General features: G+C 32.8%; 1 protein-coding gene across 2 annotated transcripts; it reads right to left on the bottom strand.

Moving 5' to 3' along the window:
• Positions 1-288: 288 nt before the first annotated feature.
• PLSCR5 (phospholipid scramblase family member 5) lies at positions 289-26300 on the bottom strand. Of its 2 annotated transcripts, none has more exons than XM_045556068.1 (8): positions 26143-26300; positions 21452-21594; positions 17071-17113; positions 15943-16163; positions 13812-13973; positions 11795-11956; positions 9206-9288; positions 289-498 (listed from the first exon to the last, which is right to left on the bottom strand). In XM_045556068.1, the coding sequence occupies exons 1-7, from the start codon at positions 26153-26155 to the stop codon at positions 9250-9252; spliced, it is 783 nt and encodes a 260-aa protein (XP_045412024.1). In that variant the 5' UTR covers positions 26156-26300; the 3' UTR covers positions 289-498; positions 9206-9249. The 2 variants fall into 2 exon arrangements, with proteins under 2 accessions (XP_045412024.1, XP_045412014.1); XM_045556058.1 differs by lacking the exon at positions 289-498 and adding an exon at positions 9014-9118 and having other exon boundaries at positions 21416-21594.
• Between the last annotated feature and the right edge of the window lie 836 nt (positions 26301-27136).

Raw genomic sequence — 27136 nt, forward strand, 5'->3', positions numbered from 1 at the left:
TCTTACACACACACACAAACACACACACGCACACACATCCACATCTCATATGTGATTGTTTTTGATTTTACACGAAGTGCATCATAGTTCTTCACACTTATGCAAAGTAACTTGCTTTTCATTTACCTGCTATTTTATAGGTATTTTCCATCCTATGTAGGTATTCTATCATTTATATATTAATAACAATCTCATTTTAAAAAGAAAATTCCATTTTATGTGTGAACCATAATTTATTAATCCATTGACCATTTTGAACATTTTATATATCATGTACAGTCTTTTATAATATACTCTGGTATAGTAAAAGAACCTGTGGACACAAAGCAGAAGAAAGTCATTTAATTTTTCTAGTTCTCATTTTCTAATTCTTCAGTATATGGAGGTTGTACCTGGTAATCTCCAACGTTATGTACAATTGAAACCCTCTGTCTTCTTGTGAGGTCCATCTCAGGTCATTCATATGTGTGCAAGTGCTTTGAAATACCCTAAAGAATTCTAAAAGTATAAGATTATACCAGTATTATTACTGTTGTTTTGCCATCATTCAGCACAGTTGAAATATAGGTTAAAGAGAACAGACTAGGGATTTGCATGGGGATCCCAGAGGGACATTATTGTACTATAAGGAGCTCAGCCTAACAGAATGTGTATATAAGTAAACCAGGAACTGATTACTGAAGCTTTTCAATGCCAAATTTGGGATTTGGGCTTAAAATTTATACAATTTTGTCATCATTAAATAGGCAGTTTTTTATGGTGCTGGTTGCACATTAGAATTACCGAGCAGATTTTACAAAAACAATAAAGTGGCCCAGGAGACACTCTGAGGGATTTTGATTTAATAGCTGTGGAAGGAGACCTCAGTATTGGTATTTAATGAAATATCTACCCATGTGATTCAAACATTTAAACTGAGTTGAAACTCACTCATATGGGATAAGGTCAATTTCTCTACATTGATGTTGCTTTTCCCTGCTTCTGTCCTCCGACCCCAGTTCTAGATAGAATGTTTATTATGGTTTTGTATTCTTATCACTTTATTATCTTAAAAACCTATCTTAAAAATGGTGGGGGCATTTATATCCATGGTCAGACCTATTCACTCTTACTTGATGAACTTGAATCACCAAACCAGAAAGATTTGACTCCATGTGTCTCAGCTTTGCCTATATGTTTCCTTTGAAGGTGATCAAGATGCCACATACAAATGATCAAAGTGAAGAGATTTTTCTGCATCATTTTAAATTTTTCATAACAATTGTTTATCTCTTAAGTGATGAAGACAAAATCAGATTTGAGAGTCTACTTTCAATTATATTCTTTATGGCTGCTTTTATTTAACTATTTGATAAGGCTGTATCACTAAGTTTCCTTAAAAAATGTTATATGCATTCACTAAATTGATGGAAATTGTATTCAATCAGCTCACTAAAAATAGTAAGCAATTACTAAACTTTTGTGTTGTGCACAATACATCAATAAAAATAGTCTATTTCTCAGTTGATAAAAAAACGTCAAATTTCACATACAAAATCAATGTATTTTCTTTCCCAGATTACAGAAAGAACAAAGTGAATATTCAAGAAAAATCTGCATGTCCATGATTCTGCTGGAATAGCTAAACAATGCCATCCTAATGTGATGTGTTGCTGCCATCTGCAGCATGAAAGACTTATTAAAAGTCTGTATTACCTATACATATATAACTGGATTTTAAACACCTTGCTTGTGTAAAAAAGTAAGAACTGTATAATTTCTCTATTAGTCTATGTATTTTCCGTGGCAAGCCTCCAATATACTTAAAAATATGATAGATTTTAAAATATTCAATGTGCTTGAAAATATAGGTGCAAAAATAAATACTGACATTTATTATTGTTTGTGCTAAAATTAATTTTGAAAAGGCAATGAAATGGAAGACTAAAAATGGCCTTTGTCATTTATTGATATAAGAAAATATTTTCCAGATCTTTTATGTTTGCTAATTAAAAAAAAATTCTCCAATATAATTTAAACCTTTTTTTCAAGGAGATTTTTTTCAGGCTTACACATTGGCTGCTTCATCTATTACATAGAATAGTAACCACACAGATATTCACCAAAATGATACCATAAGCATACTGTCAGTGGGTAAAAGATTTTAAGTATTGTTTATATGTTGCTTTTCCAAATACATAGCACATAATATTGATGAAAATATTGTGTATTCAGGTCTTAAAGGAACAAAAACATCTTTCCCCTAGGTTTCTGATTCTTGTTCTGTTATTTTGAAAGTTTGTTTGGCAAGTTTGTTGGCAAGTTACTTAACTTTTCAGAGCATTGACTTCTTCATCTGTACCTTTGGGCTTAATAATCATTTTGTGTGTAGCATTGAAATTAGATGAGAAATATAGATAAGAAATCTAGCCCAGTGTCTTAAGATGCTCATCAATACTAGGTTTTATGTATTCCTGATACACATATAATAGTCTCATCATATTTTAGTTTTAGTTCTAATAAAATATCAAATTTTAATGTTTGAAATCTCTTGTAGTTTTATTATAATTGATCTTTGAAAACCAGATATTTATAATTAAATGGAAATGTCTAGAAAATTCATTTTTAATTATTTGATAATAATACTTGGCAGTCAGTCATAAAAGAGTGGCTCAATCAGCAAAACCTACTATGGTTTTCTCCTCTGACAAGATTTTAATCAATTTTTTTTCTTTTTAAAATATATTATAGATTCCTTGAATTATTTAATTTTAATTTTAAAAACCTGTGATGCTTAAATTTAACACCTGGACAGTTAAGATGAATCACAATACATGTCACTAAGTACAATTCCCATTTGTTGTAATGTCATAAGAAAGTTATGGAATAAGAAATAGAAAAAAATTCATTAGCATTTGTTTAGAAAATTTTTATTAAAAGGATCTTTTTCTTCTAATATAAGCCACAGATTCCAAAACAAAATATAAGGAGAAAGGATAAAAATAAAAGTTTATAGGCCGGGCGTGGTGGCTCGCGCCTGTAATCCTCGCACTCTGGGAGGCAGAGGTAGGCTGATTGTTTGAGCTCAGGAGTTCTAGACTAGCCTGAGCAAGAGTGAGACCCCATCTCTACTAAAAATAGAAAGAAATTACATGGACAGCTAAAAATATATATAGAAAAATTAGCCGGGCATGGTGGCACATGCCTGTAGTCCCAGCTACTCGGGAGGCTGAGGCAGGAGGATTGCTTGAGCCCAGGAGTCTGAGGTTGCTGTGAGCTAGGCTGACGCCACGGCACTCACTCTAGCCCAGGCAACACAGCGAGACTCTGTCTCAAAAAAGAAAAAAAAAAAAAGCTTATAGAAGAGAAAAATTGCTTAACTTGAGAGTCAAAATATTATAAACAGTAATTTTGTTTCCCCCTAATTTTAACAGTTACAGAAACTATGACACAGAATTAAAAAAGAGAAATAAGAGTAATTTGTGAAGTAGTACAATTTTGTTATTTCCTCCATTTATTCTCATTTTGATAATAAAATATAACATCTAAAAATATATGTCTGTGAACCTCTAATTAAGGCCCAAATGAATCAGAATTTTAGTAAGCTGCTATAAATGCCATCTGGGCTGTAATCTGACTTTTCAGATCATCTATCAAAACCTCTCTTTTGTACGAAAATATAAGTGGTTTATCTTGTGAGTTTTAGTTTCCCTTCTTTAGCATATTATGGGGTGGGAAAAATACTCAGTTTCCCACTCCCTCAATAAATGTTGGTTCACTCAGATGAAGTTTCTGAGTTTCAATCCAGATTGTAAATAATTTACAAAGTCTCCAGAGGATGTTTTGGCCAAGCACAGGCAAAGTATATAAATCCAGGCTAAGAAAATATCATTTGAATCATATCTAGCACCATTACTTGGAGGATATCTGGGGCACAGTTGAATGGGAAGAGGTGGGCTCCTTTGTGCAAGAAGAGAGTCCGACCTCATTAGACACATTGTGAATTCATAGGGCCTCTTTGTATTGGTGCTAACTACTGTTGATACCTTTCTCATTTCTACGCCTTTGTTTGTTCTATGCTCTTGGTTTCACTTATTTCCCAGCCATACACTTTCAGGCTTTGACCCCACCTAGGCTGGAGGATGTATATCCAACTCATACGTTGTTTGTAACCTAATATCTAGGAATTCTAAATTCCCACCCTAACTGGTGTTGAATGCATCCTCTTTTGTGCATGTGTGATACATTCTTTTTATTGTAGCACCTGTAACACTGAATTACACCTGTTCTGGTGAGTGGTGTAACCATAGCTTCAGTTTCTCACAACAGAAACTGGGGCTTTACCCTTGAGTTCTTAATATCCCTGACATCTCGTATCCAATTAAATGCCAGGTTTTGTCAGTTCCTCTTCCTTACCTTGCCTTGTAAGACTCTATATGATCTAGCCCCTGGCTGCATTTCCTACTTCACTGTTTACTATACTTCAGTCACACAGGCTTCCTGCGCTTCTCAAACTTGCCCAGAATGCTCTTGATGAGAGCCTTTGCATTTGCTTTTCCATTTGCCTGGACCGTACTCTTCCTAAATATTCTTACTTCCCTTTCTTTGGTCTATGCTCAAATTTAACAGAAGCTCTATTTCTTTGTCTTGAATTATTCTTCTTAAGAGGTTTGGGAATATAAAGTTCTCACCTTCCTAGGAAACAACTGGTTGCTTGTTGGCTCATTGTAGCAACAATCAAATGAGAGTAACAATCAAAACCAGTATTAAACTTGCTTAATCAATGATTGGTTACAATGTATGCACATTTATGAAAGACAATCAGTAATAATCCTCTTACATGATTTCTGAAAATCAGATAACCAGCAATAGCTTCAGTCCAGTGAACAGATTTCTGAGAATTAGCCAGTCTTATTCTGGCAAACACATTCCCATAGCTCAAGTCAACACGCCAGTTTCTAAACTCCATGATTTCCCTAAATCCTACATTATACAATTTCTCTTCTTTGCTTATAAACTGTGTCTCTACCTTGACTGAACAAGCAATAAATTCAGCTTATTGTTTTACATCTTGAATGGTAGATTCTTTGTCATTATTCATGATCACCTATGATTATATTGTATTATTGTTATTGGTTGGGTTATGATCAACTCTAATAGATGTACACTGCATTCGGGCAGGCACCTTGTTGCTTTTGTTTACTGCTATAACTTAATGTTGACATCGACACCTGGCACTCTGTATGTACTCCAAAAATATTTGTTGAAAAGATGTTTAGAGTAGGGACGATGTGCCATTGAACCTGAGGTTCACATGCCTAATCCAGAACATAGTACATAGAAGTAATTCCATGAAATAATTAGCTAAATAAATTAATAGGAACAAGTTCAAGAGATCTATTGTATAGCACGGTGACTATAGTTAATAATGATGTTGTATATTATTGAAAATTTTTGATTTTAAGTGTTCTTACCATAAAAATGATACGTGAGATTAATGTGTATGGTAATTAGCTCAATGTAGCCATTCCACATGCATACAAATTTAAAAACATCATGTTGTACATGATAAATATATATGATTTTTATTTGCCAATTAAAGAAAATAAATAAATAAGAAAGAATAAATTCATTGTCCATATATTTCTTAAAAATATTTTTTAGGAACATCTTTGAAGTAAATCAGAAATTATTTGGATCCCTATGGTTCTCATAAAGTCATAGTTCTCAAAAGTCATCTCTCCTTAGAAATATATTATACTAGATGAAATGATACCCACTTGCCCATTTCACATCTCCTCTTGAAAGACTTAAAGATCTTACAAATTCAGTGTCAAAAACTGAACTCATGTTCTTTCCCCCAAATCAGATCCTCTTATAATGTTCTCACCATCAGTAAATGGCATAGGTCAGAAATCCCCTCTCTTGTGTCTCTGTTTTCAACTCAGCCTCAAGTATTGTTAATTTTACCTCCTAAACATACTTTGAATCTGCTCACTTCTCTCTCTTTCCATGACTGCCCTATTAATCTAAGCTACCATTACCTACTCTTCCACAGTAAACTACTAACTGGTTCATGAACATCCTCTCCAGCCCTCTCACCAATCTAATCTTTAATCAGTAACTTCTCTCATAAATTTTTACTGGATGTGTTGCTAATGGGACAGCATCTGAAATCTTTAACATGGACTACAGGCCCTATTTATCCTCATCTTGTAGCATATTCCACCTCATTGCCTGAACTTTATTCACTGGCCTTCTTCAAGTCACTTCAAATTCTCAGATCTGCCTCTTCCCGCATCACAGAATTTTTACAGATGTTAGTATCTCACCCTAAAATGTTCTGTTCTCCACTCCTATTTTTTTCATATATTAAAGCCAACATCACTCCCTCACTCCCTGAACAAGTCACACATCCCTAGCTTAGCACCTTGTCCATCTCCTTGAAACAATTTTCATATTTGAGATCTGACTTGTTTTTGTGTCATTTTGGAATTAAAAGCTATCTCTTCAACTAAACTGTTAGTGCCGTAAGAGAATGGACTATATTGTTGGCATATAAGAGAGAATCAATAAATATTTATTAAATGAATGAATGAATGCATGAACAAGAGGTATGTGAATCTGGTCAAGTCTTTCCCAGTACATCTTAGAGTAAACAAAGTCGGAGGCTATGTTCTGAGGGTGTTGTGGATGCAAGGAAAGGTAGTAAACCAGGAGCTGCATGCTTTTCATTGAAAATCAAAGGGTCTTGTCAGTCTCTCATGGACTTATGTTTGGTGGAAAAGGAAATAGTAGAGCATAAAAGAGATAGAAAGATCAATTTTAACTTTAATGAGGAAGGAGAGATAGGATGGGTCTCAGTTCATTGGAATATGCCGACAGAAGGTTTTTATTTAAATGTAGCCAACTTTAAGGTGAGTGCTATATTCTGAGAAGGATTTTTATCTTTAGTGAGTCTCCATTACATGTGGGTGTTGAATACTCTTTCCAAAAGTTTGAGGGTCTATTTAAATACTTTTTAAAACTTCTTGTTTGTCATATTAAAATGAAGCATTTACAAATGGTGTTTTCTGTTTCCCATTCTTGCTCCATAATGAAAGTCTCAGCCACTGCTGTTGTGACATTAGTTTCAGAAACCCGATTTTAGACATGAATAGCAAAGGACAAGAGAAGATATGAAAGTAGGATTATCTCTAGGAAGAGAACTTAGGACATGAAGCAGGGGTGCAGGCTGGGAAAGGGGCAAAACAGGCAATCATCCACATACTGCCTGATTTTCCTTTGTTAACATCTCATTTTTTTACCTCATCAGGAATTCATTTGAAGCATGGTGCCCGGCATGTAATAAGTCCTCAAAAAATGTTCTCCATTTGATTAGTTAATAACCATCAGCTTTAAAAATGTCATTTCCTTTAGCTGGTTATAAAGGACCATAAATCACACACACTTGAATTGACATAGATAAAGGGGAAAAGGAGGAAATGCTGAGTTACCTTTCACCATCAACACGGCTCTACAAGGTAATGTGGGAAACACAAAGAGATTCGAAAAGACTGCAGGTTTAAGGCTGCATGGCTAGCAATCAGCAAAGCTAGACTCAAGGTGATGTCTGTCACAAACAGGACTTTTGTTCCCTTCTATGACTGCATTGCTTCCAGTATGCAGGCGGTACCGGTTATGCTGAAGAAATGGATGGTATGACTGAGAGAAGGTTGTATGTGATTTGGAAATATAGTCATTTTTTAGTGGCTAGTAAACTATTCTGCCTCAAATAGAAAATCTTTTATGCTTGACTGAGGCAATGTCTACTTTTTGCATGCCAAAGGGGAGTGCTTTTAGAAAAGGTTAAGGTGTAACGAAGGATAAAGAAACTGAAGGAAACTGAAACAGATTATGGAAGAAAGATTCTTTTCTTTTCCACACTGCACAATATAAAGCTCTTATCCCAGAGCCCACAACTAAATTGATACTTGTGGGCTATTTTGTGAACTTAACTACACCTATAATGCTATTTCTAAGAGATGATTGGTTCCTAATTTCAAACAACTAACTTGACTAACTTAGTAACAGATGCTTAGAATACATTCCTTTTTCTAAGTGGAAGATTGCCTGGACTTTCTCCAAACACTATTACATGTACGTGATAATTTGGGTAGTATATGTGCAACTCTGAAGTAGAGCCCAAATGGCTACATGATACTTTGCTTAAAAGAAATGTGTTCCATTTGGAAAAGGGGAGAAAGACTATTGCCATTCACAACCAATTTTCTTCTCATGTGGGCTTTGGAAATATGTTGATAACTAGGGTACAGTAACGGAGAGAACTTCAAAAATGTTAAAGTGGAAGGTATTAATTAATTGAATTTACTGTACTCCCTTACTTCTGCATTTGCCTCATGGATTACAGTTTTATTTGTTTGATTTTGTTGGCTTGTTTTTAAGTCCTGGAGTTGTCCATTTTTTAGAGACTCGGATCCCTTATTGATTGAAATTTCAGTGGAAATAGATAAAATTCCTGCCAGATAACACTGTTTTTACAAACTTAGATGTTTATTTATGTGTTTATTTAATTATTTGGCATAAGTATGTATTTAAAGCGTGCTTTGGTTTGTAAATATTAGTTTCCTTATGAAATGTAACTGTGCCTCTTGCCATTGAAATGAATTGACACTATCTAACTTTCTCATCTTTACACATATTACTTATTCAACTTTTAACTTTTCGAATATAAAAACATCTCACTACAATAAGAAAATTAATAAACAAAGTAAAAAGGGACTACTTTTGAAAAAATATTTCAGAAATTCAGTCCTTTTGATTAGTAACCAGCCTCAGTACCAGAAAAACTTCAAAGTGTTCTCTAAACATTGAATTTTCATCAGTGATGCTGCAAGCCTTAGTTCTCATCTTTCATGCTTACGATTGCAATAACTTCAAAAGGATAAAAAGAAAGAATTGTAATCTCTCAAAACAACCTTGTGCTCAGGCCAGTAATAGTGTATTTAGCTATCATACATTCACAACTAGATAATTGCCTCATTAAATTATGTTTTAATAAATATAATAATTAACATTTTGTTACAAAAAAGCAAATACTCAAACCATTCAGAACTGAAATCCAGAGCCCAAGGGATTTCTAGAAGAAAATGAAAAAGAATTAGATAGCGTCAAATATAGACATCTTCAAAGGGAAAGAGATCATTTAAACTTGCTTTTTACTTACTGAAATATGTTCTGCATATTTTATTGTTTTCATTATCGTGCTTGTTATAATCCAGCCAGTGAATGTTCAAAGAACATAAAATCCTACAAATAAATAAACTGAATATGAGTGAATTTACAAAAAGGCAACAATTAAGATCAAGAGACTGACATAGAAACTTTGATTATGAAAAGCAATTATATTTCCTGTGGTGGTCCAGCATCATATGATTTATCAGTAGGAGAAAAATGGAAAAGTTTTAAGCTTCATGCCACTTACATGTTGAATTTTCAGAGCATGGATAACCTTATCTGAATCAGCATGGTATTATCAGTCAAAATTTTGGGTGATCAACACCTTACAGAATTAGATTGTGGGGCATTCTGGGTCAGTGCAGGAAGTTGTGATAGACATTGACCTTTGAATAAAACTTCGATGTATCATCACAGACAATGTGTTCAGCAATTAGGTAGTTATCTGAGGAAGTACTGAAAACTATACCAGAGGGAACTCGGAGAGTGGAGTGAGTAGAGAGAGTTGTGGGTTGTGAATGGTCACCTAGAACCAGAAGAGACCAAAAATTAGTTTGCATTTGTGAATTTTTTTCTTTAGATCAGGGCGTACCCTCACACCAGCAGCTTTCTAAAGCTATTTCACCATAAGATAATAAAATGGAGACAGCATTTAAAAATTAAAAACATGATTCTTCCTATCAAATTACATATAGAAAAAAATAATTTATCTTGGTAATACACATGAGAAATTGTTTTAAAAGCTATATTGGCAAAAAAACACAAGTGTTTTATAATATGATGGTAAAAAGAAAAAAAGAGAAATGAATGGGAACCATTAACTATTCTCAATGAATATATATCTCCCTTTTTGCTGGAGTTTAAAAGCTATCCTTCCAGATGATTGATGTGTTATCTATAGTAGTGCTTCTTAAATTTATATGGCATAGAGAAATCATTCGGGGATATTGTTTGTCTGGGATAGGATCTGAGATTCTGCACTTTGAACAAGCTTCCGGATGGTGCCGATGCTGCACTTTGCACCACACTTTGACTAGGGCCTAGATAAACTTTTATTAAAGTGACATCCTCTCAATCCCTCAAAGAATATGGGCTAAGAATAGGGCTCTTTCTTTTCAATAAGAACATATTTAAAGGGTTTCTGAAAACAATTAGTAAGAAAAACAAGTAAAGGTTTTTCATAAAGGTTATACATAAATTATAGTTCTGTTTTTGACAGTACTTTTTTTTTTTTTGGTCCTCAGTCTGTTACATAAAATAGAGCAGATTAAAGAGGATCTGATTTGTAATATAAACAGTAAGTGTGGGGCTTAAACAGAAAGGCCTATTTAAGGTCTTGGGAAAGGGGTATGCGTGTTTAGAGGGGTTGGTGTTGAAGTGGAGAATGATAAATGTGAAGGGTGAGCAAAGGAAAGGTGACAAGTCAAATCACTGTCAAGTGATTTTGAGAAAAGTGAATAAAAGAAATATTAGGTGACAAGCAAGGTTGACTGAATTGGTTAGATTTGTAGTTGAAAATGGGAATTGAAGGTAAATGATGACTTAGTACAAAAACCCAGCTCTCTAAAAGTATTAATTCTACCTTCTATCGATGAAAGAGGACCAGTAACTTAAAATAATTCCTCTAAAGTGCTAGAGAAACAACCCTGATACATATACATAAGCATTTCTATGCTAAACTCTTAAGTTGCCTTCAGAGAAATCACCAAGGAATAATTTTTAGCTTGTACATTTATTTCCCAAGTGTCCTTAGGAGAAACTCAGTAAATAGGGCTGATTTTATTCCACAGAAGCACACGCATTAATATAACCATAAGATTTAGGATCCTAAAAACTCCAGAGAACGATAAAATATGAGGAAGAATTTAAATTTATTTAAAAATCCCATGAGTTTTTGTGGGTGCATTGAAAATGGTAGGAAGTGAAATAGGTATTAGAGGGGAAGTTAGGAATAGGGTTAGCCAAGCATTTTGGCGCAGGTATTACTTGACTTCTGTTCGTCTATCACCAATCTGCATATACCAAAGAAGAAAATATTTTCAATAAAATGGTAAGTTGAAAGTAAGAACAAGGACATAATACTTTGTAACAATGGAAACTGCTACCTATTAACTCATTGGTGTCATCTCATGAATCTATGTTCATATTGGAAAGGCAAGAAAGCTGCACTTCTCACATTCTGAATATCACCTAGCTCGTTGTTAGGCAGGGTCCTGAACTTTACCCAGGATAAATCTTGTGATATTTATGCTTGCTTATTTCTCAGTTAAAGTGAAAATAAGCCAAAAATCTAAATTGAAGTTGAAAGTGAAGGAAAACTCGGTTTTTGAGGAAACGATGACTAGGATGCTATGGGGGATCAATCTTTAAGGAAGAGAGGGTATGAGATCACAGGAGAGTGGCTGCCTAATAGAAATGCAGGCTTCTAAATTCTGATTTTTGAAGAAAGTTTGTCCCAAACTAGCTTTCTATGCATAAAACTTACTCTTTGGGAGTAAAAACTGTGTAAATTGGGATTGGCTCTATAGTAATTAACAAGTAAGAAAGAGAAAAATAAGTCACCCTTATGCGTACTTACAAAGAGAAAGCAAGCACCAATCATTGCTGCTTTGACTGTCACATCCAGGTCTGCTGGCACATGAATTCCAAAGTTGTCAGCATTTGTGAAGACATCATTTACAAATCCTGACCAGTACTTTGAAATCTTCCCAATTGTAAGTTTTTCATTAATGGTTTTCACCTTCAAAAAGAAAATAAGAAGTATTAAATTTGAAGATGAAAAAAGATGGTTTTACACTTCTGAGGGTATTACTTCATGAGAGCTTTCAATTATTTTATTCATCATTTCCAAATGACAATTTTATGTTATTTATTCTTTTATGTAAGAGTAGGTTTATAGATTTAACTTTCCAGTTCACTTTTCAGACATTTTGCTTTTCTGAAAGTTTTCTAATTCATCATAATTCTTTTTTTTTCTTTTTGTATGCAGATGGAGAATATTATAGCAATAAATTATTAAGTCCAGGCTACCACAAGATGGCAGCAGGTACATAGTTCAATTACATGCTTTAACCATGAAGATAATTCCTTTACCTGAGGTCTAGATTTTAAACCTGAATTCTCCATTTAAAAAAATATGAAAGAAGATATTAGGAATTAAATTAATTTCTAGGTACAATTTGTAAACTTTCAAACTTTAATTGCTAATATTTTATAATTATTAAAACATTTAAATATTACCAATAATTATTAAGTCACATTTTAATATTATACTCAGATATTTGTTAGGCATTCCTTTCTAACTAATCCTAAATCCTATTTTTTTTACATCAAAAAACCCTCTGGGCTAATGTACCACAAAGAAGTTCAGACCAATTTGACACGAAAGTCTATCAGTCCTTCTTAGCTAGAGGGAGTCTATAGTTCAACTTTATAAACCATTCATTTGCATACCCTGTTTCCCCTTCTGATGCTGAAAGTGATTCAATATAAACTTTCACTCTCCATATGGTGGAAAAAGATAGAAAATGGAGAAAGTTACTTAGGACATCTCCATACTCTGGATACTAACACTCTTATGTTTTAAGTTCTCCTCAATCATATTACTCTTAGGAAAGCCATGGCAAATTCTTTTGGAATAGGATGAAGTTAGAACAGCTCACTTTGTAAAATTTACCTTATATTCTATAAGTTTAATGTTCCTTTAAGTCCTGAAAACTGATGTCCTAGGTAAGACATATATGAATGAATGAATGAATGAATGGAAAATAAATATACACTTTAATTTAGTTCATCATCTCTGCCTACGATGTTGTCTAGGAGAATCTGTTAAGATAGTTCATATTGCTACAGATTAGATTTGCAACTACATATTGCTTTTAGCATTCAATTTACACAAATATGAGAGTTTATTGTTTTATAAAACAAATTTTAAAAGTCGTATGAACATAGCTTTCTAAGTTAGTGATATTTTAATGAGTATGTTTCTGAAATAAGATCTGAAGTGGGAAATGTGACCACTGGGACTATAGAAAAGAAGTTATATAATTTAGGTGATTCTAAACTATATACCATGTATTCTATAATTCCACATAAGTAAGACACACCTAAAATTGAATGCACTGCTATTTTTCAAAATCAAAAAATACTGATTATCTAAAAGAGGCAAAACTATATGTACATAAAAAGCTTGATGTTCAAACACTTGGATACATTTAAAATAATAAGAGGTTTGCTGTTTTGTCCATAAAACATATAAAATTGTATCTAGCTAAATATACTTTCAGGAAAAGTTTTGATAGCCATCATTATATTCTATTTGTTAAAATTACTTTGAATAATACTTATACTAGCCTATGACAAATATGACCAAGGTGGTACATTTTGTAATATTATTTTTAAAAAATTCTCAGACTTAGTATCTCTGGAATTATAAATTCTTATTGCATATACAAAATAAGCTTATTACATTACTTCACAAATATGTTATTTTCTAAATTTATTTGATATTAAATTAATTTGAACATTTTAAGAATTGAATTATGTTACAAAATATCAGGATCTAAGTGAAAATTTCCTTCATTTTTCAATCATACCTCAAAATCCACATCACCAAAACAGCCGCATGTTGCACAAGGACCAACAATTTTCAAAATATCTTCTTTGTTTGCGTTTTGGATTGTGAATTTAGGCAGAAAGGGGTCCCATTTCTGTGCAACATAACCAACTATAGTACCAGGAGGGGCTTGAATTTCTAACTGTAAGAAGAGATAATAATAAAATAAGATTTTCTTGTTACTATATTTTAATGTTACTATAATATCAATTTACCTATAAACAGTATAGTTATGAAATTACTTTAATATTCTATAAATCATCCTAAATATCTGCTTGTAAGAATACAAAGCAGTGGGGGTTTTTTTCTATTTTATAGAAACAGAGAAATTCGCTATATAGATAAATGTTTGGTACTGTGCACTGAAAGCCCATATCTTATTGTCCCTAAGAAGAATCTGCCCCAGGACTGTCTTCTGACTCTGGGACGCTGGCTTCTTTGCCATCTTATTCCCAGCACAACAGTTGGTCAACCATTGAAGCTGTTCCGCATGCGCTAACTCATATCTACTTCCTCTCAGTTGTAGCCACAACATATATCTAAGTCTCTTTTACCAATTATTAAGTGTTCATGAGTTTTTTTCTCATCATATTGTCAACTTCCAGTTTCTCTGTGTGTAACTAAAAACAAATTCTTTTTGCAGTTACAGTGATTAAACACCAGTTTGACTGCTGTTTCATGTTTTCCAGAGTATTACAGACTAGCAGTTGCATTTTGCATTTTCAGGTGCAACGTTAGTATTTGACCCCATTACCCTTACATATTTACGTAAGCCAAACCAATTACTTTTCTAAGATAAGTTGGGAGCAGGTATAAATAAAAATAAAATGTTTGCTTTTAAACCAAGCCATCTCTCTATTATCTGATTTTGACTTTTCTTATTAAGTTCATAGTCCTCTGTGTATGTCTGTAGTATTCTTAGGTAGACAAACGTCATTTTAACTAGACTGCTTAGAACTATATAGACTTGTTTTGGGATCATTTTAAAAGTCAGTGATTTGATTTTCACCAAACTTTAAAAAATTACTAATGAGTATTATGATATATCTTATGTTTAATTTGTGACACTGGGTTACTATTAAATAAAACATTGATTATCAGAAGTTTTCAAATGGGCATACATTCTATAATTGTACTGACTATACTGTCTTGGGGCACACTAATATTAAATCTTCAGTAGGTGGATGGAAACTCTTGGGCTCTGTGTATGATTACTTGAGCCATCTTGTCACTTAGGTGCTTGCCTATAAATATTAATACTTGGAGAATTAGCTTCAATATATATTGTTAGAAATGTCCCTTCTATATTAATATTTATTTTCCATTGTTTTAAGGACAGTGCTTATACACAGGTACTCAATAGAGAAGCTTGGGCTTGGATTAGGACTCCCGGATCAAGTCCCACTTATATTTCCTGAGTGCGCGATCCTGGGAAACTCACCTCCACTCTATTTCCTTGACTGCAAAACGTGGAGAGTGAAACCTACTCTTTCTATCTCATACAGATGTCATAATATGAAAGTCAGTAAAGGAATTAAAAGTTGTGTCAATTTAATTGCATTATGTCGATGAAAGTTATGATTACAAGTTTATTAAAAAATAATCTATTGTATATTAAAATAAAAGAATTGAATTATTCCCTCTAAAACAGTAATATTATCTTTGCCAAACCTTGGGGTTTATCATAAGTAGGTAAATATAATGTGAGATTCTGTATTAAATAATAATATCTAAACAAGAGAACACCTTAGAGGGGTTTAATATCACTTAGCACTTCCTGGACAGAGAAAACAAAGGGTCCATTTGCCCAATGGTGGAACTTGTAGACATTACAATTATGTGGCTAATGTAGAGATTCAGGAGGATGTGTCTTATTTTCATGATACATGAGCTGTCTCCACCAATTAACATCACGGAATCCACTGTAGTTTTGGGTTGGAAAGGAAAAAGGTTTAGTGAATCACCAAATCCTCAAACTATTCTGATCCGAAAGAAGCATCATACTAAGGCAAACAATTGAAAGGTTAATAGGCCCATAGCTCCAGATGAATTCCATTTAAAGAAATAATTGCTAATTTAAAAAAATAAGACATTCAAAGCCAGTGACTAACCTCTTGTAGGTAGCAAGGACACCAGCAGCTATTACACCTCAAAGGCCTGTTTACGGTAATCACCTCTCGACCCGAGTTATCTGTGATCCTCAGGGTGCAAGATCGCAGGGTGGAACAGAAAGTACGATTGAAACAGATGCTTTCCTCCACTGCAAAGTAAATTCTTTGTCCTGAGCTGTTTTTAATCTCATATTTGTTGGAGGTCTCAGTGCCAAGTATCACTAATGGAACAAAAAAAATGTCATAAAATAATGCTTTGCTTAGTATCAAAATCTTCAAATAAGTAAAGGAGGAGTGTTAACTAAAACAGAGTAGTTGATTAATTATTAATTATACAGTATCTTCTTTACGCAATCTATTTCCATGCTCTAAATTTTTGAGAACTTAGCCATGGAAATCAAAGTAAACGCTGAGAACAAAGCTATGTAATTAATTAATTTTGATTCCAGATATATGACCTACTTGAAAACATGCAGCATCACTTTTCAACTAAAGATCCAATGCTCAGAAGAAGAATCTATTACTCAAATAATAAATCTATCATTGCTATGGAAATTATTTGGACAACTTACAGTGATAGTAATGATTTTGTCTAAAATCTCTATCTGGTAGTACATCTACAGCTTCATGCTATTCTATTTAATTTTGACTTATTTTAGGAATAATGTAGAACAATTACAAACATAAAATACTCAAGTAATTTGAATCTGGTTAGTCATTCTTGTAAATTTGTGTATTGTTAAGTAGTTTGCCTATTTGGTGAATCACTGATAAAATGATAAAACAGTGGCATTTTGTTTTGACAGTTTTTATGTCTCAATCCTGACTTCCATTTTTGAAAGTATTAAGAAATTTAAATGATTAACATTCATGGAAATGATCAAATAGCTTTTATTGTTTTAAGATTAAATATGTTAGAATTTTAATGACAATATCAATTCAGAGTTTTATACAAATCAGATTAATAATTTTACTTTTAGCTTTTATTTAAAAAATAGTGTTCTTTTTGACCTAATTCTATTCCACACATTTAACTTTATTGCTTTTAACATATTTTTATGTAAAGAAACTTCTGAAAATGAAAATATTTTCAACAGTTTTAATAAATGCAGAATATAATGTACTCACTTCCAAGAAGCTCCACCTGCTGGTGTATAATTATCAGGTCTAACTGTTAAAGGGTGACATAAAGGAAATACAAAGTATTACATCACAAACTTCAAAAACCTTTGGAGATGTTACTATTAATATATTTACTATGCTATGTAAAATTAGATGATTTTCATGTTCTTTATTAGGAAAAAGGTTGAAAGCAGCTCACATTTTATAATGCAACAAAAATGACTTTTATTCAAGTAAAAATTTACAAGACCTCTGAAAATTCTAAGGAAGAATTGCCCAAAATAAGAATAGGAACAGTGTTTAATTCTGTGCTAACTCTTTCTGTGATAGTGGAAAATAAGAGTAGGTCTTGGAAACAAGAGTTTGAGAAGATTTTCCAACAATCTTTGAATAACAATGCGCAAGATGTTTTAAAACTCCCAACATTTCTTTTTTAAAGAAATGAAAAAACACAGTAATGATTTGAATCCCTGGACTCTCCTCTTCACCCCTGCCTAATTCTATTGTCACTCTGACAGGCTGCAAATCATTCCTTTCGGTAATGAAATGTCTTTGTTAAGGCTGAAAGATTATTCTATAAAATTTTCTCATTCACATTTTCCTTTGGACTAGAAAAAAACGGAAACCCTCTTGGTGTCAACAAAATACAAATTTAAGCAGAATGACAGTTATGGCACTAAATACGTGATATAAAATTTGCCTTATGTAATTAAAATTAAAAGTAATTTACATAAAGTATCCACCAATGTTGAGAAATGATTATATTAAAAAGTATACAATTCAAATTGCCATTTTAAAGGAATGAGGAAGGACGTGTTCTTAGAATAAAATTTATTTGTGTGCATTTTAAATTTGATAATCAGTGCTTGAAGATCCACTGAGGCAAAATCATGAACACTGAATATACTGCTGATCATTGTGTTTTCTAATATTTCATTTTAAATTTTACCTTAAATTTTTCTTCACTTTATTCTCCCTTTACATTACTAACCTCACCAATAACTGTTAAACTGAGCCAATTATTACTAAAATTTGGTATTGATTGGACACCACAATCTCAGAAAATTTGAAGCTACATTATTTCCTTTATTCTCCTTGTATAATCCTGAGGGGGAGATAAAACTAATACTATTTTCTCTATTTAAATCTTATTATTGATTAAAAAAAAAAAGGACATGTGGGCTCTTTTTTTAAAGATTCAACAAAAGTATTTTTCCAAAAATATTTTATGGTCTGAGATATTCTAAAAGCTATGTTAGCAATTATGGCAAAAGATTTTTTTTTTAATGAGAATGAATCTTTTATAGTATGTTTCATTAGTTCTGTTCTATTTTCAGGAAAATGGGAGGTTATGGGAAGAGAAAGGTATATCCTTAAGAAGCACAGACTTGATTATTAAGCAATGGATCTACATAGAATTAACTTAGAGATGGAGATCTATGGGTCCAAGACGAAGTCTGAGTTTAGGAACTTTGAGTATTGGTGTCATGGATCAAGCTTTAGTCCTGAACTTTAGAAACTATCAATTGAGATCTACTCAGAAAAGGGAAGTAGTATCTCTCTAATAGTCAGTAATAGCAGTTGTTTATTGAATAACTACCATGAGGTAGTCACTGGGCTAGGCTAGACATTTTGACATAGTATATTATTTAATCCTCACTAAAACTCAGACAGATGTCATTAATTTTAAATGTGAGGAAACAATCCCAGGTTAAGTAATTTACCCACAATCACAGAGCTTGTAATAGGCCACCGATTCTGACATGCTTTCTATTCTGGTACTTTACTGACATCACTCAAATAAACTTCAGAACTCGAGGAAACGAGTTCTTGTGACGGTACAGAACTTGAGTGTCTTTCTTCCCTGTTTTCTGTACTCTTCTACTCCCTTTATTCGCTGTAGTAACATTTGATTTGATTGCTGAGGCCAAACCTCCTGGACTTGAGGGTCTTGTTTTTGGTTGTTCTTGTAGTTTCCTTGAAGTAGCCCTAGGCTACTTATGAACTATGGTCCAAATGTGCTTATCCATCCCTTTCTGTTGATTGATGGACTAGGAACTGTTGGAAACTTTAAACAGATTGAATTATATATTCAGGTGTCAAGGCAAGTAAAGTGCTCTTAAGGTATGAAAGTAGTAGAAATGAAAATACAGTGGCAACCTTGGATGCAGCTTAAGAATTAATGCTTTTCTAAAATCAGATTTATAGGTATCAGTGATTCCATTTTATATATGTGTTTCAAAATAAGTTGGATATTTACATGTTTTTGTAGACTTTGACTACTGTTACCCATAAGTGACTAAATTATAATAATAAATTATCCTTAGACATTATAGGGTAAAATGCCATTGACTGTTATAAACATGTAAATCCCTATGGAAAGTATGTATTGATTTTATTCTTAGATTTAATCTACATGATATATATACATATATATGCATATATACAGCTAAGCGTATATATATGTGTTTATTTTCAAATTGTTTATGGAAACAAGATTCTCAGTAGTCCTTGGATGGACTTAATTAAAAGAGAATAGATGGTTTTTAAAAATTTTACTTCATTTTTTTATTAATAATTAAGAAGGATTTTTATTATATATTTTCCTGTTTATTGATAAATCCAATGTTCATGATTTTATTTAATCTTATGGCTTTTAGATAAAAGTTAACATCTGAAAATTCACTTTATATTGTGTCTCTTATAGACTTATTGTATAACACTTTTGAAATGTTCACTCATGCTTTTATGCATTGCTTTAAAGTAAATGTGTTCTTTTAGTATAAACTGAGTAAATTATCTTTCCTTTTAGCAGTAAAATATTCAACAATTGGTGGCATATTTTTGTTTTGTGAGAAAGACTAGCAAAGGTGTAATTTTGGAAATTTTTCTCCCTTTTAGAATTTAAACCAAGGTGTTCATATCTCTATTTATTGAATGTTAAAAAAAAATGTATTCATGTCAAGCATCTGGTTCCGGGTGTGTCATCATTCATGGGTGGAAGAAGAATATGTGATGACCATATGTGATCATCAAACCTCAGCCCTCTGGCACTGGTATATCACTTTTATACTTGGCAAAACCTTGTCTGACAACATTCCCAAACAGCTTGCAGCAGTTAATCAACTCTAGTCAGCTGTTACAGCTGATCCTTTCTGCAGATGGAAGATGGTAGGTTCGCTTTTCCAGCTCTTTTACATATCTCCCTGAGCTCTCCGGTCTCTAAAGTACATTTGTCTGCCAGTGGGTTTCTGGAGAAGGCATCTGCAATTACAAACATTTTCCCAGGAACATATGCTGCATGCAGCTTAAACCCTACCAGGCATAACAGAAATCTCTTGTACCTTAAGGGAATTAACACAGAGATTTGATTTTGATAAAGGAGATAGACTTTATAGATTGAAAGGATGCCAAACAAGCTGAAAATTGCAGCAGATGTGCTGACATCTCAATATTAGTGTAAGTGTATTTCTAATCATTTGTAGGATAAAATACAAGAGCAACAATAATATTCATATATGAATAGCAATAGCTATTTATGTGCCATGTAGTTCAGATGTTGATATTTTTGATTGATTTGTTATGAGGCTTGAATCCCTACCTACCCTACAATGACTAAAACAGCAACTATACCTAATCGTAATATGATCTTTCAAGCAAATTGTCCTGGAGATGCAGCAGGATCAGAGGACAATAATGTTCACTTGACAACTTGCTTTCTCTTGGGTTTCCATCCTCCTTTTAAGATTCAGTTGAAGACATTGGACTCTCAGCTCATAGCAGAAGTCTCTCCCAAGTACTTTGAGCCTTAACAACCTTTCTCTCCTCTACATACCTGCACAAATTACAATTGTGTGTTTAGCTGGCATTTGTACACATCCTTGCACACTTTTTTTAACATTTTTTTTGTCTTTCCAATTAGGTTGCAAAATGTTTGGGTGAGAGGGGGTAGGTTTTATGCTTTTTATATGCCCTGAGTATAGCAAGTACTCAATAAATATTCTTTAATTAAATAGCTGTAGGTGACTAGTTATATTAGACAATTCCTCAGGGATAAATTTACTGACACCTTGAGCAATGAACAGAAGGTGGATAAATGTGCTAAACAGCTCTATCAAAAATACTTAGTCTTGTCACTCTGTCAAATACATAGGAAAATAACAGTAGCAATGAAAGACAGCACATTTTTCCTAAATAATAGAAATAAATAAAATCATTGTTTTATGATTTATAATGCCTTTGTCACTTCTGTAAATGGTTGAAGACTTACAATTTTGGTTGAAAAGCAAGAAACCAAATTTGTATTAATTTTAAGGAGAAAATATTTGTAGGAATATAAAGATAAAAACACCTGGCTTAAATATTCTAGACCAGGAGGGAGACTGACTGTTGGCAGGAAACTTGGCGGAGGGAGACGCAGCTGCCATGCCTGGTTTTCTGAATTGGAAGAGGAAGCACGAAGGCTTTGGTCTGGGTCTGGAGTTCCAGGAAGAAAACCAAATAGACCTCTACTTCTTTGTTTCTGGGCATCTGCAAGAGAATGAAAATCCCAGTCTATATTTAAATTTAGGCCTTTCATTTAGTCCTTAAAATATTTGTTACTTCTCAATTCAGGGGGTAGATTATCTCCTGCTGCCTCTCATTTTAGTGCCCTTTCCTTCATTTTCTCTACTCACTGCCACCACCACTTGACCCCTGAGTCAGACAAAAAGAAATGTGAAAGACTGCTGGTACCAGTTGTGAGAAAAAGTTGAATAATTTGACCAAAATAAGTGACTAAATATATATAAATATATTTAGGCAAGTAACATCTGTTTAGAGATATGAAGAATCATAAACACAAAAGGAAAAAGAATGGTAAAAGGCATTAGATACTCTGTATTCATAAAAGGCTAATCTTAGACTTGGATTTTAATCATAATTATGACCATCTTTCAAGGCATATTTTCCCCTTCCCAAATATTATGGGGGTGCCTTGTGATTTCTGAGGATATTTTGTATCATTTTATCAATAGTACTGTTATGGCTCAGTTTAACTTAGTGTTTTTTATATTTTAGCTTTAACAGAATCACCTAGAGGATTTATTAAAACACAGATTGCTGGGCCTCACTCCAGAGTTTCTGATTCTGAGTGGAGGAGGGAGAGAGGACAGGAAAATTTGCATTTCTAATAAAGTGCCCAGATAAAGCTAATCAAAATGGTCTGAGGATATACTTTGACAACTAATGGTTTAATTTCACATACTGTAAGAATATTCATAACTAATTTGTGAGCTTCTTAAGGGCAGTATAATATCAAACTTAGCTTTGATTTCCAGTGTTTTGAATAAAAGCATCCAGTGATATTTTGAGAGTATGAATCTCTTTGTAGCTCATCCAATATTATAACAGATAAAGTAATAAAAGAATTCCATAAAGTTTGAATTTAATTTTTTAGAGAAATCATCTGTTTTCTATATTATTCTCAGGTCAATCTGTTATTATTTAAATCATGTCTCAGTTTGAAATTTGGAGGTTTGCTAATTACCTTGCATTATTCCTTGTAATATGCATAAGCTCTAATAAGTGGTGGTGCAAAAGTCTTTTAGGTTTAAAAATATAAATGATAGCTTTTCTACTATTATTTTTTCTTTTTCTTCTCACATGACTGCCATATAGGTATTTCCTTTCCAGAGATCCTTTTTTTCCAAAGAATATCAGTGTTTTCACTTCTCATCTTTAGTAATCAATAAAGTGTTAGAGTTTTCGTAAGTGCCTTTAGTTATTTTATCAATATGATGCTATTGAGTGTAGGTGTGGAACAAGGCTTGTGACAGGTATTTTCAAATATGAGAGGGACCATTATGAAGACAAGTAATTCAGATCATTTTAAAGATATATTAATAAGAAGAACAAGAAAAGTGGTTCTGGATTCATACAAGGAGGAAATTTATGACATCTGTACAAAGATTTGAATAAGGACTCTCATTACACAGATGCTAAAACTGAAGTGGCATCTACATCATTTACGCTAGATTACAATGATTTCACTTCAGCAATGACAACTGTATTTATGAGAGTTCATATGTGCATGTGAGGGGTATTTTTTGTATCTCTAAAAAATAAATTTAAAACAATGAAATGGGTTTCCTTTGAAGATAGTAAATTCCCCATCATTAAGAAAAATCAAGCATATCCTCAATTCATTCATTCATTTATTCATGAAATAAATTTATTCATATATTTATTTCACCTTAAGGTTCTAGGAATGGACTATGTTTATCATTATTATTATAGGATCATGAAGTTTGTACTAGTATTTGACATTTAGAATTCAGATATGCTTTTTGGTTAGCACCACATGGAAAAAGTTGTCATATGTCTCCACTAAAATAGAGTGCCATATTGATAATATTATAGCAGTTTGCTTTCCACAAGAACTCCAACCTGAACTCTTCTTTTCTTAGATCTGGGACAGACACAAAGGAAATAGGCTAAGAACTCCGTTTGCCCTGGAGAAGAGTCCCCAAATGGAATTCCAAGCAGTAAATTCAGAAGAAGGCTATGTAACACCATGTTACATTTTGGAGAGGAGCTAATGGCCAATATAGCAGTAAGAACTAGAAAATTTTGAAAGGTAATAAACATTCCTTCTTCAGCATTAGTGCCAAATGCACTTTTGTCATTAACTTTCAGAAAAACATAGAGGCAGTGATAAAATTCAGAATAGTGGTTCACCTTAAGAATGAAGATGCTTGGCTTATTGGCCAGAAAGAGAACTTTACGGAAGCTAGAAATGTCTATGTCTTGATCTTGGTAGTGGTTACATTAGTGTACCTTTATTTTAAAAATTATGTAGCCTAAGTTTCATGCTCTTTATGCACTTTGCATGTGTTGACCCTCAATTAATAAAAAACAATGTGGAGATCAATTTCTAACAACAGCTGGTAGAAAATTATTAGATTCTCTCATTGTCAATTTTATTATTAAGTGGATTGGCAAATTACCACAATTTTACCTTATAAACTGTGTTTGTTGTAACAAAATGCAGTGGTTTATTGAGTGTCTGGCAAGTAACTACACATTCCTAACCCAGATCTTGAGGTCCTTAGAACTTGCAGCAGGTCCAGAGGCATCAATGCACTTGAGGCCTAGAGGATATCGTGTCCAAACTCTACTTAGAAGTAGAGTATGGGTGAGTCTCTGTCTGAGACCATTGAGAGAGAACACTATTCGGAGATCACTCACTTCCTTTCCTGGGATTTTAGTATCTTTTAAAGATAACTCTTGTTCAGTTTAGATCATCCTGAAAACTTTTTTCCTCAAACTTGAAGTTTGAGACGAATCTGTTCTTAGATTGTGTCTATTTATGCTAAACCAAGAGGCTCCAGATCACACAAATGTTTCTTCAGTTCTAATGGCATCCAGTATTTAGACTGTCCTTTGGTTTAGTAGTGCTGATTGATTTGCCTAAGAAATGCACAAAATGCCAATTAGCTTTATTCCCTGGGAAAATGCTAATTGCCAATACAGTTTCATGGGCCAGGAAACACAATGTTATAAATAGTGTCTTTACAAATATTTGAAGAAAACTGTCCACAAAAATGTTTTAGGTAAATAGTGATGATAACCTGACATGCCCTCTCAAACAAGATTTCTAATAGAAAAGAAAGCTTCATTGTTATTTAAATTCTCTTAAGTAGTATAGGGTCTCTAATAGGTGTTTTACCCACTCCATGTGTTAAATATTTTGAGTAGGTTGCAGAAGGAGTGTCATTTTCCATCTGAAGTTTTGCCTCTAAGTTTAGTCTTAAGTACTTATCATTACTGAACATCACTACTTTTCGGTAGATTAATCATATTTTGATCATAATATTGCTTTCTAGTCACAAGTTTCTTCAAAGACTCAGACCACCAGATGAAGAAGGAACTCCTTTGAATTTCTATCTGGCTTTGAATTTCTATCTACTCTTTTAAAAATGTATAACCAGCTTATAAATATTTTACACAGTCTGCAACTCTTTACCTTACAGGCTTCAGTGTTGCTGTTAACTCTTATTTTATAAAGTGATGAAGTGTTTTGGACTAAGTGCTAGTATCAGTCTTAAACGAAAGAAAATACTTGCCTAGGTTTTTTGTTTATTTGTCTTTAGATATAGAGAATGAAGCACACATATATTAAAATTCATGATTTTGCTGGTTCATGTACATGTTTTACAATTTGAGTGTTCCCAGTGATTCTCAGGGGACTGGTCTATATTAAATGTTGATGCAAAATGAAAAGATTACTTCATTTGTTTCATAGTAAATAGTGTCCCAAAGTGTGTTTTGATAAAGGAAGTAAGTAAGCATACACATTTCTTTGAATGGATCATTAATTTAATTTAAAATATTATAAATTGATTAACTATATTATCCTATTATAATTAAGTTAAAAGGTTTCCACCAATTACACTAATCATAATTCTTCATGCTAAAACTTTTCATTATAGCCTAGAGTTTAGTGGTTCATTCTGAAAATGAAATGAAAACACATTATAATTTTATTTTGTATACAAGTTGCACAAGTGTTTTTAGTGAGATTGTAACTTATCACCTTAAAAAACAACCACATTTCTTGTCTTTTGGGGACGTCTTTAAAAACATCAGTAATGGTATTTCTACAGTTTTAGGGATTTAAGGAAAAACTTACCAGCTCCCTCTTCCCAATTGTACTTTAATGCTTTCTAAATTATGTATGAAAACTTTTTTTCAAATCTCTTTAAACCTGGGACATCAACCTGTCCTTGTGTTTAACATTAAATAGTCCCATTCTAAATTTTGCTATGCAGCTTTTCTTATTAATTTACTGTGTTTATGTTCAAGATCACTAAAACATTGTTTACATCTGAACTTTTATATTTCATCAGATAGAGTGGTTTACTTCTTTTAGTTAAATGCCACATGCTTCTTGGAATTAAATTTTTAAAATTTCCATGTTCAAAAGCGGGAAATGAAAGCTGTTAAAGTACCAATCTTACTGTTTGTAACACCTCTGCAACTGTATATTTTTAGTCATAATATAAGGAAAATTTATTAGCTGGTTATATTTACTCTTACCTTTAGAGGCCATGAAGATGTCTGAGTCACTTCTTCAAAGGCAGCCAGGTTAAAACAAGAAAAAAAAAAAAAAGGTTTTCTTGTTGCAGCAAGGAGAGAAAACACAGTATGCGTAAAACTTCAGAAGGTGTCTGTGTACCTCACCTCAGCTTACAAATAACACAGGAAGGGAGAGCCTTGCTGTTTCTAGAGTGCTGGATTTTATCAGTTTGGACAACAGAGGGAGATGAAACTATCACAAAGGTAAACACTACTTAGAAACCATCATATAACTTTGCTGACTGAAGGAACAATTTAAAAATAATAAAAACCGGAAAGGAAAGCACACAACATTGATTTTAAGAGTCTTATTTCCACTTAGTTGTTTCTTTCTCTTAGAATATACACTTTTGCATTCACTCTTTCTAAGTTTTAGAAATATACTTGCCAGAGTCTTTGATAAAGCATCCTATCATATGTAACTTTTTAACAGTTCTAAATATAATTGTTTACTTGTTAAAAATATTTGAACACCATTATTCTTATTTTTCTCTCAGGATTTCTCTCCACTCCCTCACCCCAAAACAAACAAGAAGAAGACATATTCCCTACTGTAATATAAATAAATATTTTTATTTTTAATTGAATTTGATTAATCAGAGGCTTTGGAAAATACACATCTTCAATAACCTTGCAAAGTTAATCAAAACTTACAGGTGATATTTAACTACATGGCATATAAAGGAAAACTAGAGATGCCGTAACCTTGACTGGATAGCTCATTTGCTAGCTCAATTGCCGTACGTGGTATGATTTGCAAAGGTTGAACGTGTAGGATGTATTGCCTTATCAGCAAAACTGTCTATTTCTAAAAATGGTAAAGTGGCCTCAGAAGGTATAGATAGTGATGAAAAATTATAAAGTCAACCTCAAAGACTATAGATTGCCAAGAGTTTACATTTTTCTTATTTGATAAAGATAAAGGTTTTTTTTAATGTTTGGAGTTGAAAAAAAT

This window comes from Lemur catta, chromosome 1, assembly GCF_020740605.2.
Source record: "Lemur catta isolate mLemCat1 chromosome 1, mLemCat1.pri, whole genome shotgun sequence".
Lineage (NCBI taxonomy): Eukaryota > Metazoa > Chordata > Mammalia > Primates > Lemuridae > Lemur > Lemur catta.